At 41.4% G+C, this 18,323-nt stretch overlaps 1 protein-coding gene across 11 annotated transcripts in view; it reads right to left on the bottom strand.

Annotated features, from left to right (window-relative positions):
• The window catches only part of WNK1 (WNK lysine deficient protein kinase 1), a 111,248-nt gene that overhangs the window by 26,773 nt on the left and 66,152 nt on the right, over positions 1-18,323 (bottom strand). For 6 of the 11 annotated variants that reach the window (XR_011141655.1, XM_068947031.1, XM_068947041.1 and 3 more), the window contains exons 9-18: positions 9,942-10,013; positions 9,260-9,409; positions 7,721-8,194; positions 6,245-6,526; positions 5,486-5,577; positions 4,775-4,937; positions 3,980-4,096; positions 1,529-1,702; positions 628-679; positions 311-451 (exon numbers count right to left, since the gene is read on the bottom strand). Coding sequence is in view for 9 of the 11 variants with exons in the window: in XM_068947031.1 (XP_068803132.1) it covers positions 311-451; positions 628-679; positions 1,529-1,702; positions 3,980-4,096; positions 4,775-4,937; positions 5,486-5,577; positions 6,245-6,526; positions 7,721-8,194; positions 9,260-9,409; positions 9,942-10,013 (1,717 nt within the window). In the remaining 2 variants the exon portion in view is untranslated. Of the gene's footprint in view, positions 1-310; positions 452-627; positions 680-1,528; positions 1,703-3,979; positions 4,097-4,774; positions 4,938-5,485; positions 5,578-6,244; positions 6,527-7,720; positions 8,195-9,259; positions 9,410-9,941; positions 10,014-12,519; positions 13,732-15,508; positions 15,790-18,323 lie in introns of those variants that run through there. The other 5 variants (XR_011141667.1, XM_068947066.1, XM_068947079.1 and 2 more) reach the window with 2 other exon arrangements.

The raw sequence follows: 18,323 nt of genomic DNA, 5'->3' as shown, positions 1-18,323 counted from the left end.
TGGATAAGTTCACTACAATAGACCTCCTATTACTAGATTAAGGCCTCTAGGCATGATGAAAAAATTCAGGTGCACATTACAAATCTAGAATTAAGGTTCAAGAGTCTTGCAGACAAACCACTGACATCCTTTTCTGAGATTCCTACATAACATCATCCAAATTACAATCACATCTTGAAAGCACAGTCAGGTCCTTACTTCCACCAGTACTTCAGGAAGCGTTCAGGAACTTGTCAATTCAGTTAATCATCACCACAGTTTGGATGAATGTGTATTACCCATCAGATTTTAAGAACTTTAGATAACTTACCCACATCTGGAGTTTCTTTTCCTCCAGGAATAGCAGAGCTGAAAAAGCTCTGTTCTTTTAACCGACTCTCAGGGACAGGGCTAACAATAAACCGTCTTCCTGCAGAATGAACAACCTGGGTAAAGGAGCTAGGGGGAACGCCTAAACAGAAAGAAGTTTGATATTTAATGATACACAGTTGTAACAATATACACAATATACACAACCTGCAATATGGAACGTGCACTCCATCGTACAAAATAAAAAAGTGGCTGCACTCATTTGCTAAAACAGAAAAAGGCAACTGGTGGGAAAAAAAACAACAACAAAAGACTTACCTGTTCTTTGTGGCATGGAAGATGTAGGATCTGGCTGTTTGAACTCTAATTTCTGTAAAGTAAGATTAAATTTAAAGTTCTATTCTGAAACACAACCCCACAAGATAGTTCCTAAAATGCTAACTTACTGAAATTGAGGTAATTAGGGTAGGCAGTACCACAGACCCAAGTATCACTATCAAACTAGTGGAATTCTGCCCAGCTAAATGACAGCTGCAGCGCTTTTATTAGTACTGTGCTTTTGCAGCTTTTCAGTTTAGCAATCCTCAAATGGATCCAAATATCCTCTTCCTAATTGACAGTCCAACTGATTTCCTTGAACATCCAACAAATAAATGGATGCTTCAGAGCAGTTCTGGGTGGAAATAAGGCAAAGACTCCAGAAACATCACCCCTGCTTAATCCCAGCAATCAGTTTCAAAGCCTTTATTTCCTAATCTAGCCAACCAATTTCTTAGTAGATCACTGGCCAGAGGGTCTGAGCTCAGTCTCTCAGGTGTTTAGTGAGCAGCACAGAGCTGGTGGTTTTAGTGTTGTGTCCTGCCCTGTCCCCCCACCCCCCCAAAAAAACCCCTCAAACCCAAGCAGCCCCAGCATTTAAGCTTTTAGATTGTCTGCCTAGCAGACTTTTAGAAGCTTCAGCAACTTAGGAAGTGTTAAAACAGGTCAAAAAGCAAAGGCATATATAACTTAAGTTCCTAAATGAATTTTAGGTTTTCATTCTGATCTGAAGCTTTCTCTGGTTGTTTTTTTCATTTCATTTTTATACTTTGATATTTCCCATGAAAGAAAGCGTCATTTTCTAGCTAGGTCTACTCACAAAGCCAAGCACCTAAAATGGAAAAACATGGATAGCTAAAGCAATCCGTTTTGACGGTTTTGTTTGTTTGTTTTTCCATACCTGTGACCCTGGAAAGAAGCCATCATCTTTTGTCCGCATACTCTCCAAACCCTGATCACCTTCTGGCTCCACACTTACATCCTCACTCAGCATTTCATCTGCTTTCTCAATAATCTCTCGTACCTGTTCTACGAATGAATCTCGCTCAGTTGCTAAAATAAACTCATTCTGCACCTGTAAAGAGAACAGAGCAGCAATGACTTTCCACAAATCTTTTCAAAGTTCTATACTGAATATTAATTCAGTACTTCCAGTTACTTTCAGTGTTACTGTTTATCTTCCCTCCACCATTATTATGCACAAGGCTAAAGCTGGTGACCTTTTGGAGAGAAAGAACTGTTTTAAAATTGTCTCCAGAACAGAAATGGCTGCCCTGGTTTATTCTTTGCTGCAGAAAAACATTCAGTCTCGCTTTTTCCATCAAACTGTGACCGCAGAATCTTTGCTGGGCCCAGTGAAATTGAAAATTTGCAGCTTAATTCTACTGCAGCTTCTCATATTATATCAACCACCACATTTAAGGAGAATGACAGTTAATATACAAAATTGGAGACTGTATACTGCAGGATGTGCTCTGTGCTATTCTCCTTCTATGCTATGTAGGACTCCTATTCTAAGCATGTTTCACATCACAAACTCCCCAAAGTTTAGCTCAAGTACATAAATGCAAGCATTAAGTATGTTCCCTTTACAGTGAAACTAAGCACATTCAGCCTATCGAGTTTCAATACTTTGTTTCGGCATATAAAAGTACACATTGCTACTTATGTTGGAGGAAACAAGCTTAAACAAGTGTGTACTTTGCATTTAGAATACATTCTTAGTTCCTCACTTCAACCCGCGAGAAAATTCTGTCTCCTGAAATAATGCACGTTGTAATTCTCACAGAGACGATTACACTGTGAAACAGGAGGAAAGCTGTCAGTCACAGTACCTCTGCTCAGAAAGACTGAGAGCACAAGCCCTAAAGGTAAAGACTGAGATACTGCTTTTACATCAAGTTTCTAGCAAGAAACCTTCAAAAGGAGGAAGACAAGCATGCGCTTACATTAGCCCCTGCAATGCAGGGTTCTATATTAGTTAAAGTATCTTTTAGCGCTCTAAGCTTTAAGCTGAGCAATGCCCAATCAATATCTGTGATCCATATGGGATATGGCTAATAGTCTCCTCATTAAAAAGCATACCAGAAAGTCTCAGAACCAAAAGTTTCTTCAATATTCAACAAGAAATCAGTGAGTATAAAATTCCAGACTAAGTTAGTTTAAATTAGCCTGCAGACTTTCAATCTATGAGTCTGCAGTTTGGATGCAAGGTTCACTTATTTTGCTTTGTTCATTTTCAACTTTCTGTTCTTTTAATTAAATATACTATTTTACTCCCCTATTTGATCACCCTTAGGTATGAGGTGACAAGACATGTGTGTATTCTTTGCATATTTCTTGGCAACAAACTTCATGCAATTGAGTTGTTCACACTGCCAATACAGGTACATAGACAAGAACCAACTTCCTTCTCTTTCTTACAAAGCCACTACTGGGTAAAGGGATCATTTCTCCAGTGTCACTTGTTTGGTTCCTTCCAAAAGGTATGAATCCAGCATACACTACCTATTCTCCTGCCACCTCTCTAAGGAAATTAGATGCTGATAGCTTTATGATGAATACCACAGAGGTGCCCATGAAGTGAGGAACAGGTATTGCTTTTTGCCTCCATCTTAGAAATGGGACTAATTCATCAGTAACGCTGAAATAATTTGTTTCATCCAGATTGTGCGAGTCCAGGAATATCAGCTTAAATTAAACAATATCCAAAGGGAGGTTCCGTTGCATGCTATTCACACTCAAACAAATCTATACAGCGTAAACTCTTTTCCATACTTGACCGCTACATGTTGAAAGGAGAGTTTTTTCCTTTGAGTGGTGCGTAGGCCAGTTCAGTTAAGAGCAGTATGTCATTAGTCATTTTCAGAAACCTGAAAACGTTTCCCATTCCTTACTTGAAGGGTAGAATCTGGCAGTTTCAGTTGAGAACATAGCAAGAATCTCACAGTTTATGCATAAGTTTTAAAGATTCAGTAATATTTCGGTCTAAAAAAGCAAATAGAATTTGTTTAACCTGGTGCTTCCAGAAAGTTGTTTGCAATTTTTCCAAAAATTACATCACAAACAAACAAAAGTAGGTTTATTTGATAAAACTGAAGTACCAGGGTCAAAACAGACAAGTTTCACGTGAACTGAGCGTGCAATACTAACAGTCAATCTGGGACACTAGTCTGTGCGCCCAGAGCCTCTACTTGTGCTGGCATATTCATAAAACAGGTAGAGGAAAAAGAAAAAGGGCCATACAGCACGGAAAAGCAATTCTGAAAAAGCAAATGAGTAAGTAAGACTACTTATATTAGTACTGCAATTAAGTCTGGATTCAATTCTTCATCCCCAAAATATATCTTACCATAATTGAAGCTATTTCCTCAGGGTTGTCACCATCCAAATCAAATTTGAAAGTAACCATTTTTCGATTGTGTGTCTCTAGCTGGCATTCCACTACCCGGTCACCTTTATTTGAAACCTAAAAAAAAAAAAAACAACAAACCACACACACACACACAGACATTCAAATGAAAATAGGAGAATACAAAACTTGTGTTTTAAAGCCCACTGAGACAAATCAAAAGTGCTGCTCCAAGAACACCACACTCTCCTTCCCTAGCCTAATATCTGGTGCAACGTACTAAAGCATTCTTCTCAGCAACCACCAGTCACTCAAGCCTTCAAGCTCACCTTGTCTACACTCTTCTCTAGAGCTCTAGATATTCCCTTGTTCCCATCTAGCTTTTATAGAAGCAAGATGCTAAGAAAATTGCCCACTATTTCAGAAAAAATGCAAGAGACATTGGCAAAGTTATCTAAACTTTTGCTTGTAAGTTTACATGTCACTAGCCACCCTTTACTAATAAGACTAAGGCAAATAATCTGGAATTGTCTGTCGAATCGCTAGTGGCTAAGCAAGCTAATTTTGCTATCTATAATACTCCACAAAACTCTTAGTAGGTGACCTTTAGAACACTGACTCCAGCAGCAGAAGAAATACACCGAGTAGCTTATGTGTTCAGAGGAGGTGGTGCAGAAAAACAGCACAACAAACAAGCTCACGGAAGGCACATCACCTTCAAGAAAAAAAGCTGCTTTTGAAGCTCAAGAAAGGCATCACGAGTACCGTGCTGTTACTAAAATAAAATACACTCACATTGAGAATTCTCAGTTTTGGCCTAGCAGTCTTCTCATGGCGAGAGCGGCTGCGGACAGACCTCCGCATATGACGTTTGGTAGCTCTCCCTTCATGCCTTCCACTAGAAGCTGGAACATTCTCATTGCCATCACTCATTCCTGAAGCAACATCAGAATGTGCACTAAAAATAAAAGCGACTTTAAATTAGTACCCATGCCTTGCATACCAGCAACAACAATACCATTTACCCTACCCTTCTCTTCAGGGTAGCAGTGGATGCCTGTTAATGGCAGAGTATGAGAGAAGAATCCTTTCAACACATAGGGTTGCTCAAATAATAATTGCAATAGTAATGATTCAGCTACGTATCTTTTGCAAATTAAGCTAAGTGTATCTTCTGAACACTTTCTCAAGTTATTCAGGGTTTGAACTTTGTGGTTCAAAAGTACAGAGAGAAATATCCCTGACGATCTGTCTGACATACTAAATACACAGGATTTTAAGCTTGATCTCTATACAGGATCCTATTTACTCTCTCCATACCCTGCTACAAAACAAAGCTTTCTCCAGCTCTTACAAGCCTATTTTTCCTATAGGAAGTTCATTTCTTCATGTCCTCAAAAACATCTCCAGTGAACAAAAGATGCCTAGGGAAAAAAATCATCCAGGGAAGAGTAATTTAACCTGTCAAATTCAAATTCAATTATGTGAAAATAAAACAACATTTACCTATCCATAGAGGAAGCCAAAGGGGTAGATTGAGCAGGCTGTGTTGATGGCAGAGACTCTGAAGCAGCAGTCTGTGAGACTCCCTGAGTACCCTGTGGTAGAAACATACATCAAGAACCCCCCCAAAATCCTGTTCTTTTCTGAGTCACTAAATAATCTTCAACATCGCCTCCCAAGTCAGTTGTAAAGCTGATAGGACAACCTCTCTTTAGAGCTTTAAACAACTGGCGTTTAGGCAGCGCTAATTCACAACAGATTCTAGAGCAAATTGCAGTGAAGCAAATTATAAACAGGGGCAGGGGGGAAAAAATCAGCCATCCTACCTACTACTGCGTGTCACTACAGTTTGCCATGCAGTCAGAGTCTTACTAACAGAATGTGCAAAAGGCAAGCCAATGCAGAACAAAAAGACAATCCAAATCTCTCCTCAGCAACAATGCTGCAGGGAATGGGCCAATGAGGGAGTCTCAAAGGCTATCAGATGCAGTTTGCCTTTGATATGAAAAAAGGATCTACAGTACTAGCAAGAAGTGAAGTGTTAACAGGTTTTTGCCTGTAGGAGGCACACTCACTTCCCAACAGAACAGCCAGTGACAACAAGGTCCCCACATTGGCATGACATTTTGCTGTAAGAAAAAGGTCATTTGAAACATTAACATCCATCTGAAGACAAGCATGGAAGGGGTCAGTTCCCCACACGTACACTGTTGTGTAATTCAAACATCCTAAATGTATCATTGCATTATATACAACACTTACCTCCAAAGCTGCTTGCTGGGAGGAGGCAGATGAGGCCTGTTGCGCTAAACTCACTGTAGGAGGAGGCATTTGAACCTGCCCTCCTAGGCCACCCATAGGGACTAAAACGTTCTGCTCCACATATGGCTGCACAACAGCAGCAAGGTAGCCTGGCTGAGCCATTGCATCTGTGGGTAAGGGAGGGGACAGTACAGCAGAAGGAATGCAAACAGAAGCCACAGCAGAAGAAGGTGCAACATTTGAGTCCCCTGAGTATTGTGGTGGCAGCCGAGATGGGAAGCCCTGCAACAGAAATGAGACAGTCAAGTTAGTGCACATCAGCGCAAAAGATGAAACCAAAAGTAAGAATGGAGGGGGGGAAAAAAAAAAAAAAAGTAGCAACTCCAGGGGTACCTTCCAACCACTTCCCTTCTGTACTGTTCAAGCACTTCCAAAGACCACCTTCCCAGACAAGCAGAGTAGACTGCTCACGTAGCCAGATCTCAGCTAGTGAGCCACCATGCCTGAACTAGCAAATTCCCACTCAAAAGTTTCAAGTCTTAGGCAAAATAATCTTTATCTCCCAACTCTCCTCTGTTGCCTACTTGACTTGATATGTTAAGATCTGAGACTTGAAATGAGTTTGAAGAATTTAAGCTGAACAGCCACCACTCAGAACAGGTTACACAATTGCTGCAGATTCTCAAGAGTAGTATTAAGAACACTCCTCTGGTCTTTCTGTCCTCTGGTGATGAGCTGATGCAGGAGCCAAGGAACATTCCTACACACAGATTCTGTTCTGCAACACTCTGCATCATCCCAGTGCAGCTATTTCTACATCTATATGATTTTCTTTCTAAAAGAACAATCACATGCTGAGTCACTATTTTTGTCCTATTCAGCTTGTCATTTTTACAGTAATTGCAGAAGGCAGCTGAAGCAGTCCTTGCCCACCAATCTAGCATTTCATGACTAGCATCAAGTACTTACTTCACGTTCAAGATCCATGCAGTCTGGCTTATTGCTACAAAATTCACATTTCCCTCCCCACCTCCTTCCAGACCAGGAATGAAATACTGAGGTTGCTGAATACGCTGCCACATACTCTTTCCAAAACATGGCTTTCATTTTTAAAATCGTAATCAGAATGTTTCTGTTCCGTCTTTTTCCAGGTTGACAAATCTCTTGGATATGTAACTTCCTTCCTACACACAGTGGTTGACTAAAGTCCTGCAGCAATATTTGTCACTTTAGACAGAAAGTGACAACTAAGCACCAATGCCAACTAATAAAAATCTCAAAATATCAGGGTGCCCAAGGACTTTTTTTTTCCCTTCTTTTTTTTAAAAAGGCCCTTTACCACACAACAGAACACATCTTTGTGGCTTAGCGGTTCTTGCATGAGGAGTGAGTTGGCCAGGGCACACAGTTCAGATCTGGTACCTTAGAGGAACAGGTGAACATGTGGAGAAGAGTTCTGCTGGCTTGCAACAGTACCTGGTAAAGAGCATCTCCAGCAGGAAGTGAAGCTTCAGCAGCTTGTCCAATGCTGGCTGGCAATCCCACGGACTGGACAGCTGGCTGCAGGAGCTGTGGGAGAACCTGGCTGGGCAGCTGAGCCACAGGCTGCATCAGCGTGGGAATCTGGCTAGGGACAACAGTTGATCCTACAGGGATAGTGGCTGCCGCAGCAGATGTTGCCAGCGTGAGCAGTGGCTGATTCATGCCAGCTGCCATTGAATTAGGCAGCGAGTGGAAACCTGGCTGAGCCACTGACACATGAGGAGCTGCTATGGGCAACTGAGAGACTGAGAACTGGGGAAGTACGGAAGTTGTCAAGGGCTGTCCCATGGGTAGAAAATGAGAGCCAACAGGGACTGGTGGGGCAACTGAAGGCTGAGGGAGAGAAGGTGCTGCAACAGGTAATTGAGGCTCGCCTTGGATGATCGACACTGGTTGGGAAACAGGAAGCTGGGGAGGTAAAGAAAATAGAGATAGATTTTTGGTTTTTAGGAAGCAGGGTTGCAGAAAGCAGAATTTTTACGCATTAGTCAAAGAAAGAATTACTCAAGTTATAGCACTCTGTTAAAGGGGGTGGGGAGCACAGTTGGCAGAGTGGCTGGGAAGTCAGCTGGAGTTCCAAAAGGTCCTCACATTGCAATACTTCCCCTGAAGAACTCAACGTGCTCTTGAAACAAACACCCATGGAGGGTGAAAGAGCAATGCCAGAATACCCTGAAGCACTGCACTGTGCATAAACGGAACCCAATTCCTCTCAACTCTGTCCCCAGCGCCAAGCCTGCCTTCTTATGGGGAAAAAGTGCAAATCCCTCAACAAGTCTGTCCGCTTTGGGTACGTGGACTAAAGTAATGGAGAATAAAAAGCCACTGTGCCAGGATTCAGAGAACGGCAGGGGATATGTCAATTGAAGCCAGCAAAGGAAGCAACTGGAGAGGCAGTTTAGATGAACAAGCAACAAAACAATAATTCTAAAAAACCAAAATCAAGGCTCACATGTTCAAGACAGAGATAAGAGCCAAAATGAAGTTATACTCAGTAACAGAAGCTTCCTGATCAGGGAGTAAAGGAGAAGAGTTGAATAAGAAAGATGACAGGATGGAGAAGGCAGTCCTTATGGCTCACTACCTAAATAAGTGAACATGTTTTACACACATAATGGTGCAGAAGATGTACATTCTATGGGAAGCAGAGAAATGACAAGTTCCTGAAAATGCATTCACAGTACTCTTCATCTATATCTCATAATATTTTTGACTACATAAAGATTTTTGTGCATGGAAATGCTATGCCTCCCTCAAATTAATCATTCATGATTGCCACACGTCAAAGAAAGGGTTTCCGATACATATGGGTTTCCAACAACATTGGCAGCTGTAGTACGCTAATACTACTACTATCTGGATGAATGTTTTAGAACCATTAGAAAAGAAGACAAAAGTGAAGATAGCAGCATGTTGGATTTTCCAGCTGTCAAGAGGAAAAAATATTTTGTTAGAAAGAAGAATATTGTTTACCTGTGTCCCAGCTGGTGCCTGAGGCATTGGCATAATCTGTGAAGTCTGAGTTTGAGAGACGGTTTGTGTGGGAGTGGCGCCAGAAGAAACTGCTGGCTGCTGCAGCTGGTATTGTCCAGTCTGTTGGGAAGAGGCTGGCTGCTGCGCATTCTGTAGCGGGGAAAAGAGGTAGAAGCTTTTTTTCCTCCTCCCAAATAGGAAGTTTTTAAAGCATAATACAACTTCATTACCAGCACCAAATCTTGCTTTCACAATTGAAATAAGAACTCTGCTACAAGAACGCAGATTCTACAAAGGGATGAAAGGCAATTAAGAAGATGTTGAAGCAGAAAGTATTTCAAGTTGGAAGAAATTATCAGAATGAAGTCTGCCTGTCTAGATAGTAATTTGCAAATCCTGATGTGCCTCTTCTTCAGTGGGACCTCTGCTGCAAACTCGTGTGGGAGTTGGGGGAGAAGGACACATGAGAACAAGCATTAACAGGATTGCAATAAAATAAATGTTGAAAACTCAATGAAGTTAATCTCATGGCATGTTAGATTAAGTGGGAACTAGAGGATTCCTGTTCTGATGTCCAAAACTATTGGGTTAATGAGAGGACTGGGGGAGGGGATTGCCCTTGAAAAGTCTAAATCCTACATGGAAAGTATTACAGCCCCAGGTTTAAGACCTACGGTCTTACCTGCTGAGTGTGTTGGGTAGGCTGGGAGGGCACCGATACACTGCTTGAGGCTGACTGGCCTTGCACTTGTGTCTAGAGGGGAAAAAAAGAAAAAAAATGAGCTTAAACGAATCTATAGTTTCTGCAGTTGGCAGTTAAAATCACGTTTGCCTGGAACAATTTGGCTGAAGAAAGTTTCCAGCTGTCCTTTTGGACAAGCAGTCCTTTTGGCCAAATTCCACTACAAAATCCAGAACAAAGCAGAGCAATCTGGAAAAGTACTGAACTCAGTTTCAAGTCTTCCAAAACAACCAGTTCTTCGTAACCCAAATGCCCCTCAACATTAGATAGATCAGCCTACCAGCTTCTTCCTCCAGTGATGATGCTTTAAGATCGAGATGCCTTGGTATGATAACTGGAAATAGAAGCATTAGATTTTACCTTTACATCTGCTCTGAACACATTTAGGTGGGGAGATAGAAGGAGGCTAAGAAGGAAATGAAACTGTATCTGTAAAGAATCAAAGAGATACAGAATTCTAGACCAGTAACAAAATAGTGCATGTACATATCACGGACTCCCTTTGAGAGCCATGTCAAAATCCGGGCTAAAAAAAAAAAAAATCGTTTCCAGACTCATTACCATAGAAAGGCCAACAAGAATCAGATATTGAAGAGGCTGGGGAGTCTCAGTCTAAGCTAAGACAGATTTTTGAATAAGTAAGCAATGAGGAAAAAAAAAAAAAAAGGTGAATGGCATTACAAATGAATGTGGAAGGCGTAGAGAAAACAGAATGGTGATCAGACCCTCTGGAGTTTAATTATTATTTTTGCAAGCATTACATTTTTCAATAAGCTCCTGGGACATAACTAGGTAACAGAGAAAAAGACCTACAGGTGACGTCCCCGAGCCTGCACCACTTTGGTGGATTGCCTTTGTAAGAAATCTATCAGCTGCATGGGTATTATATTAGGAATCTACTAAAATTCCTTAAAGCTATGATTACTCAAGTTCGCAGAAGCTTAGCAGCAAAAAGTTCATTAAAATGACATACTTTTTATTGCTATAAAGACTTCGGGGAAAGTGGAGTGCCATGAAAAGTCCTTTATTTTAGAAGCTTTTGGAGGCTCTTATTGCTTAGGATTAATGTGTTCTATATCCCATTGCTGTAATATCTATTCACACTGACTCTGTCTATGCCTTTTACATCCTGCTCTTGAATGGACTGGAGAAGAGCTGCCAAAATATATATTCTGTAAAATGATCATCATCCCGTATTACGTTTTCCAGACTTGTTTTGCATCCACCAAAAGACACCTACTGAAGTTTGTTAACAAAGGCTGTTTACAGAGGAACAAGCCCCAAGTAGTTTTCAAACCTCCTGCATAGCAGATTCACTCCACAAGTTCTCCTAAAGCACAGAAATTACTATCTATTAGATTAGTGATTAAAGCTGACAACCACTGCCTTGTCCTCTGCTCAGACACTGGGGATAGAATAAAACACCTTTTTTATGCCAGATAGAAAGCTCCAAATCCTTAGTCCTTGATCTTACCACAAAAAAAGCAAAGGTTCTTCTCCATTTCCTTCACACAAATCACAAACTTGCTAATACTCCTGTAGCTAAAATGTCAGAGAGCCCTTAATTTCAAGAACAATAAGAGTAGCTAAGAGAAGCGTGCTTAAAGCAAATCCTGTTTTCACACAAGAGAAAAAAAAAAAACACCTTGTGAGAAAGTTTTAGAATATAACTGCAGATACAAGGTACACACTTACACCTCACACATCCATCATGAACATGCACATTACTGAAGGATAATGCACTGACAACTGCAAGTGAAAATATCACACATGCTGATAAAACATATACCTACAGCTACGCTTCAGGCTGCAAATTTTGCTTCTTAGAAGGACACCATATTCTTTGATTATAAGGCGGCAATACCTACTAACAACAACCATTTGTGCCACTAGTTTGCTACTCAGCTTCTTTAGTTTCTCTGATGATCCCTCAAGTACATTTCCAAATCAACGAACGGATACATAACATCTCCCCCCCATTCCTCTTCCTCCCTGCTTCCTTTCCCTTAGTCTAGAAAAAGCTCTTGCTGCACTGGACAGTTACCAACATAACCTTCTTTTTAATGGTGTTGTCTAACAAAACATTCACCTTCAAATAAAACATTCTCATTTTATCCTACTCTGTAGCCATCAAAGTACAAAATAAGTTCTGCTATCACTACTGATTCCAACTGGGTGGAAGATGCGTTTCATTAAACCCACTGTTAAAAAGCCAGTTTTGTACTAAGGCTACCTGTTTCCAAAATGATAACTAGCCCAAGGAGAAACACTGACCACTTGTTACCCTTAACAGAAAAGCCCTACCAACATTTCACCTGAGGCTGAAACCAGAGCAAGTAGTTGCTGCTGCTTCATTACTTAATTACAGCCTTTTAGGTTAAAGACATCCTAGTATACCACTGACTTTGACACCCCCATGAATGCTAAGATTTAGAACCCCATGGACTGAGTATACAAGCAAGGTTCCCCTTTGACTTATAAAAAGCAGAGAAAATCTGGAAGGGTTTGCTCCTGTAACCTGAGGATAGAGTGCAGGTGGTCCTGATGAAAGCGAGGTGGACAAGGCCTGCTGACTTGAGGCTCCCTGTGGGAAGCAGATGAAGAGCTGGGACTCCTGCAATACCTTCTGAGGAAGCTGAACAACAGGCAATGAGAAGTCTGAGCCAAAAGCAGAAGATGACCCCCCTGTAGGAGGAGGAGACTGGAAATCGCCCGTGTCAGAGGAAGTCAGCTGTGAGGAATCACTGGAGTATTCTGGGCTTCCTTCCGGCCAGCTCTGCCTGGCAGAGCCCCCTCGGGGACCTGCTAACTCAGGACCAAGATAGTTACACTGCTCCTCTGTCACAGGCTGAAGCCGACCATGCAACCCTATGCCTTGAGCAGATTCCTCTTGACTGGTCTCCATAGAGCACCGGCGACTTCTGTAGACCCGGGGGGGTAAACCCCCTGCTTCTGCTGGAGCGGAGCTCGGCGTGTGCACATGGAACTCAAAGACACAGCTCGTTCTGCCATCCCCGCTGTGCGAGAGCACAGCTGGCGCGGAGTGTGGCACAAACACCTGGTGGAACGTCATCTGAGCAGGCTCTGCACTCAGAGGAGCTGAAACACTAGATAACGGAGAAAGAGGACTCATCCCAGAATCCAGTCTCAGGTTCTGAACGTGTCTTGCCAGGTATGTTTGCCCAGATTGATAGTCAAACACAGAGCTTTGTGGAGGACCACCTTGCACAGGCTTCGACTCAGAGACCTGCTTCAAATGTTGTTCAGTCACATGAGAGTTGTAAGGTACTTGATCATACTGCTCCTGTGATGGATAGTGCATGCCCACCAAATACACAGCTTCTGGATGCATTCGGTAGTGAGCATCCTCTGGAGGTGGTCCAGATCTACAGTCACTGTGTACAGGAGCTGGCTCAAACACAGGATTGACTTGCACATGCAGTGGCTCTCCAGTGACTCTATGAGCTGCTGTGCCCAGCATAACCAACGCCTCTGGTGTCCAATTGGTGGGACTACCACCAGGTGGAACTAGACTCTGGCCAGTCTTCAGCACTGGCTGGAAGTGGCAAGTTTGAGCTTCCAAAAATGAAGTGCTCTTGCGCCGCTGAGCAACTGCCACCTTCGGCGGGCCCACAGGTGGTGGCGAGAAAGACACCGGCCGTTCATGAACGGTTGGGAAAAATATCTGTGAATCTGGGAACGTTGGTGTTCCCCCACGCGGATGCTGAGGCTGTATCGACATGAACAAGACAAGTAATTCATACATTAAAAGTGAAAGCACATTAACATGCACAGTTCACTAGGCAGTTCTGTGAAGCAACTTTATAGAATGGCTACTCAATTCATGGTCAAAAACACATAGTACTTAGGAAATTTAGGTGTGTTCTACATATCCATTAAATACATCCATGGCAGGCACAGCTACAAATGGAAGTATTTGCTTATGTTATAGCTGCTTTTCCAGTCCAACCCCAATCACTCACAAAAAGAAACCAGTTTTGCTCCTGACAATAAATTGGGATATATTGCCACGGGCTATCTGTTACGATCAGTGCTTGCAATCCAATCAAATCACTGAAGTTATTGCTATGTGTGAAATATAAGAATTCAGAACTTGCTAGCAGCAACAACGCAGAGCCTCTATTTTGCATGCTGAAGATAAGGACAACGTGAAATCTTAATATTATCTACAGTAAAAACACAGTGCTATTGTCCTGTCAGGAGCCTGTGTACTCTGTGGTAGCCAGAGATTTAGTGAGAGACTCTTTATGGGACAACGCTGAACAATTTCAACCTAGAAAACAAACAAAACAAAAAAAGCACCCTAAGATAACACTAAATAGCCTTTGGATCCTGCCAAAGGATCATCCCTTTTGATCATTTTACCCAGTTTTGGCCGTTCCTTTTTCACATAGGAAATTAGCACTCACTGAGACAAAATACTGTTCTAACTTTTGCTTTTGCCTTGATGGTACAACATTCACAGGATTATTTATAGCAAAGTCCTTAGGGCATCCTACTCCATCTGATGTACTACTACAGATTAGGCTCGTCTTCGTTAAGAACTGTAAGAAAATTTCACTGAAGAGAGTTCTGCAGAAGCATACTACACACATTTCATAAATCTCTGCCTACAGTATGCTGAGATATATACTACAGTAGGCTGAGAGATAACGTATTACGGATTCAAAACACAAAAATTGTGAAAGACTGCAGCAAGCGTACTGTCTTCAAGACAGGTGCTATTTATGACTCTTTCAAGTTGCTGTTTCCATTACATTGTTCTGTTTTTCTCCCACCCCTTTCCAGAAAAGCAGCAGCAAATTTCCATACTGAACAATACTAACAAAATGGTCCTACAGGATGAAGAACTTTTCCTGTGTTCTGAAAAGTGGCTCCACGTACTTCGAATGCAGAGAAATATTTCTCAAGGTTTATTTCCACACAAATTGAAGGACAAAAACAATTACTGAAAACGACCACCTCTTGTCCTGCCTTTAGCCATCCCTCACCTGACCAGCAAGTAGCTACACAAGAAATAAAAGAAAAACATGAAATTATGGCTTCCTCCCATGAAGAAGCTGAAGTAGTGTTTCCTATTAAAACTTACCAAAAACGCTCACAAGTATTCAAATTACAAATTTTTAACATCACTACCACAGCTAGCTAAAGCTTTTAGAGTAACCAGCTGCAGCAACTAATCTAATTAACATTTAATTCTTGCTTAAAAGTCGGAAAAATAAAGAGACTATAAGAACTAGTTTACCTTCTGTGGTACAACTGAACAATTTACATTTATACTATCCTAAAACACGAGATCAAACATTAGCAAACAGTGGTCGACCATTTAAGTGTACTGCTTCTCAAAAAAGATCAAGGTTCTAGCAGCTTAGTATACAGGACAAAGAATCAACGTTTCATTTTGTCATTTAAAAAATGCCGGAAGCCCAGGATGTATTTAATGATAACTTATCTTACTGCGCCAGGAGGCAAATGGTAACACATACAGGACTGACAGAGAGGGAGGGCAGGCTGGAGCGTCGGTGCTTGCGTGGAGAGGCAGAGTGCATGGGCAGGACACTTTCCAGGGCTTTAGAAAGCTTTTCTGCAAAGGTTTCTTCAGGGACAGTCCGAAGGTAGAAAGGAGAAAGAGGTGCAGACAGCGCTGGTGGTGGGGTGGAAGGAGCACTGAGAGGGATGCAGGACATAGAGGGAAGAGCAGGAAGGTGGGGGACACAAACTGACATGCTACGACCACGTTGAGGCTAAGGAGGAAAACAAAAGTTAAGAATTGAATACTTCAAAAAAACGAAAAACAAAACCAGCAAAACTGTAATGATAGAAAAGAAATGCAGACACACAATGATAGGCCCAATACTAACTACTGTGTGTGCAAGAAGATATGAGAACGATGAATGAATGCCAACACACACAGGGAACAAGATATATGCACCTTTGAGGACTCAAGTTTGTCTTAGATTACTGAGCAATGAGGAAGGTTTCCTAGGGCCCTTAGAGGAAGCACACCAAGGGCACAACAGATAGGACCGAATATCTGCTCTGGTGCCACTGATGTGACATTTGCAGCATCTGGTGGTTTGACAAATGGAAAAACCCTAAACACTTACTGACCAAGCTTCCAAACATCCTTTCTTGCTTCTGTAAGTGGATGCATGTTTACACATATTGCCTCACCCAGTCTCTCTGCTTAGGCATTTCCCAAGTTAACTGGACTAACTAGATACAGCTGGCTCTTTATTCATCTAAAGTCTTACCATAAAAATTTAAACATTACAGATTCCACAATGTGAGCTGTGGAAAAAAGTTGTTTCGATATTTGGAAAAATGCAGTAAAATCAGTCTTTCAGACAAGCATTTTCCAGATGCTGGGCCAATAAAAGCACCAAGATTTTGTAATCTTGCCACAACCCAGAGAACAGTAGGTCAAAATCCAACCAAACTGGAAAAATCTGAATTAGTTTTAAAAAGAAAGTGAATTGGAAGATGAAGTTTTAGGGAAGCAGCCTTCAACTACAAGGTTTCCTTTTCTAGGTATAAGCTCCCTGCAGATAGAATCCACAATTTCTTAACAAAACTGAAATCCAATACAAACCTCCAGGAAAAAACAACTCTAGAAGTCTAGTGGAATCCTGATTTTTAAGACTTCTGATAAATCTTGCTGAACTGCTCAAAATCTTGGAGGACAGGGACATAAGGGAACTCAAAAGGTTAAATACTTCACCCTTCGTCTTCACCCTGTCCCGAGGCAAGTCTAGTTACACACGTCATTCTTGACTAATTTGTCTAGCCTGTTCAGAGACATCTCCAGAAAGGGAGAGTGCAGTGCTTAACTATCCTTGTTGATTAGAAAAAAAAAATCCTTTCCCAAATAATAATTTTTTGCTGCAATTTAGGCCCAGTATTTCTATTCCTTTTTGACAAGGATGCGTGGATCAGATTACGCTTCCTCTTTTCCAGTAGCCTTTATATACTTAAAGCTTTTTCTCTCCTCAAGCTTATCTTCCATAGACTCAACTTAATTCTTTCAGTCTTCGCACATAAACCATATTTTCTAGACTTCTGGTGATTTTTATCACTCTCTTCTGAATTCTCCCCCAAATCACCCTGACCTTCCCTCAAGTAGGGTGCCCAGAATAGACTTACCAATGGCCAGGAAGAGCAGCAGAATTACTTCACATAGCATGTTTGCCTTTTTCACAACAGCATGATGTTTTTGACCATGTCCAGCTTGTGGTCCAGTGTAATCCCTGACCTTCTTTGGCAGAATTGCTGCCTAAACAAGTTGTTTATCCTGTGCGTGTGTAGCTGATTATTCCTGTTTAAGCATGAACCTTGCATTTGTTCCTATTGAACTGCACTCTACTTCTTTTTAAGGCCATTTCTCCAGATGTCAAAATCATTTTGATTTGTCATCCTGTCTTCCCAACAAAACTGTTAGTAGTTCCTGTAGTGTTCTACTCCATTCTGTCAACCTTCTGGAACCGCTGTTGTCATCACAGAGCATGAGCACACTTTAGTAGTGTACTAAGAAGCCTGACTATGCATCTGTTAACGTGCTTGATCTCCCACCCCCTCTCAAAAGATTACGGTCTTTCAACCTGGAAGCTAGCCATCCCAAGATAGTGAAATGGCTTCTGGTCCAAGATATGCCCATACACTAAAATAAGGTTTAGCCAGAGCAAGAGCTTGTTTAGAGGGCTTAAAAACCCATTTGATCAAGAAGTAGCAGTACCACAAAGCTTCAGGTTAAGTGCCTTTGGAAAGGATGGAGAGGCTTTGCTTGTGAGGGAAATCAGCATGTTTTTCCAAAAAGCTAGTAACACCAATGATTCTTTGATAAGGTTTTACAACCACAGGTACAAAAGAAAAAAAAGTGAGGACCCTTATGTCTTGGAAGTGTTGCCTCTTCTCACATCATGATATTATTATAGTATACAATAATCTGTCTGCCTCAGGTTTAGATTTTTATTTGTTTAAAAAACAAAAGACAAGGGGACCACTGAAGACAATAAAACACTAACAGAAGTTCTACTCTAGAGTTGGAGTAGATTTCTGCATGTTCTCAAACTAGGATCTAAAACATACCAAGGAAAAAACATACCAAAAAAAGAGGGCAACACAAATGAACATAGTAGGAAAGGTATTTGCGCCCAATGCAGACTTTCCAGGGAAAAGTAATATGAATGGCAACTGATGAGTAAATCAACACAAGCTAGAAATAAAAGTGGGTACAAGGATGTGGGGTCTTCTCAGTCTAGAGTTCTCACATGCAGCATTCTATAACAGTTAAAAATCTTACCT

The sequence above is a fragment of the Struthio camelus genome, chromosome 1 (genome assembly GCF_040807025.1).
Source record: "Struthio camelus isolate bStrCam1 chromosome 1, bStrCam1.hap1, whole genome shotgun sequence".
NCBI lineage: Eukaryota > Metazoa > Chordata > Aves > Struthioniformes > Struthionidae > Struthio > Struthio camelus.
The sequence above is the reverse complement of the archived record's forward strand: the minus strand, read 5'-3'. Positions and strand labels throughout refer to the sequence as shown.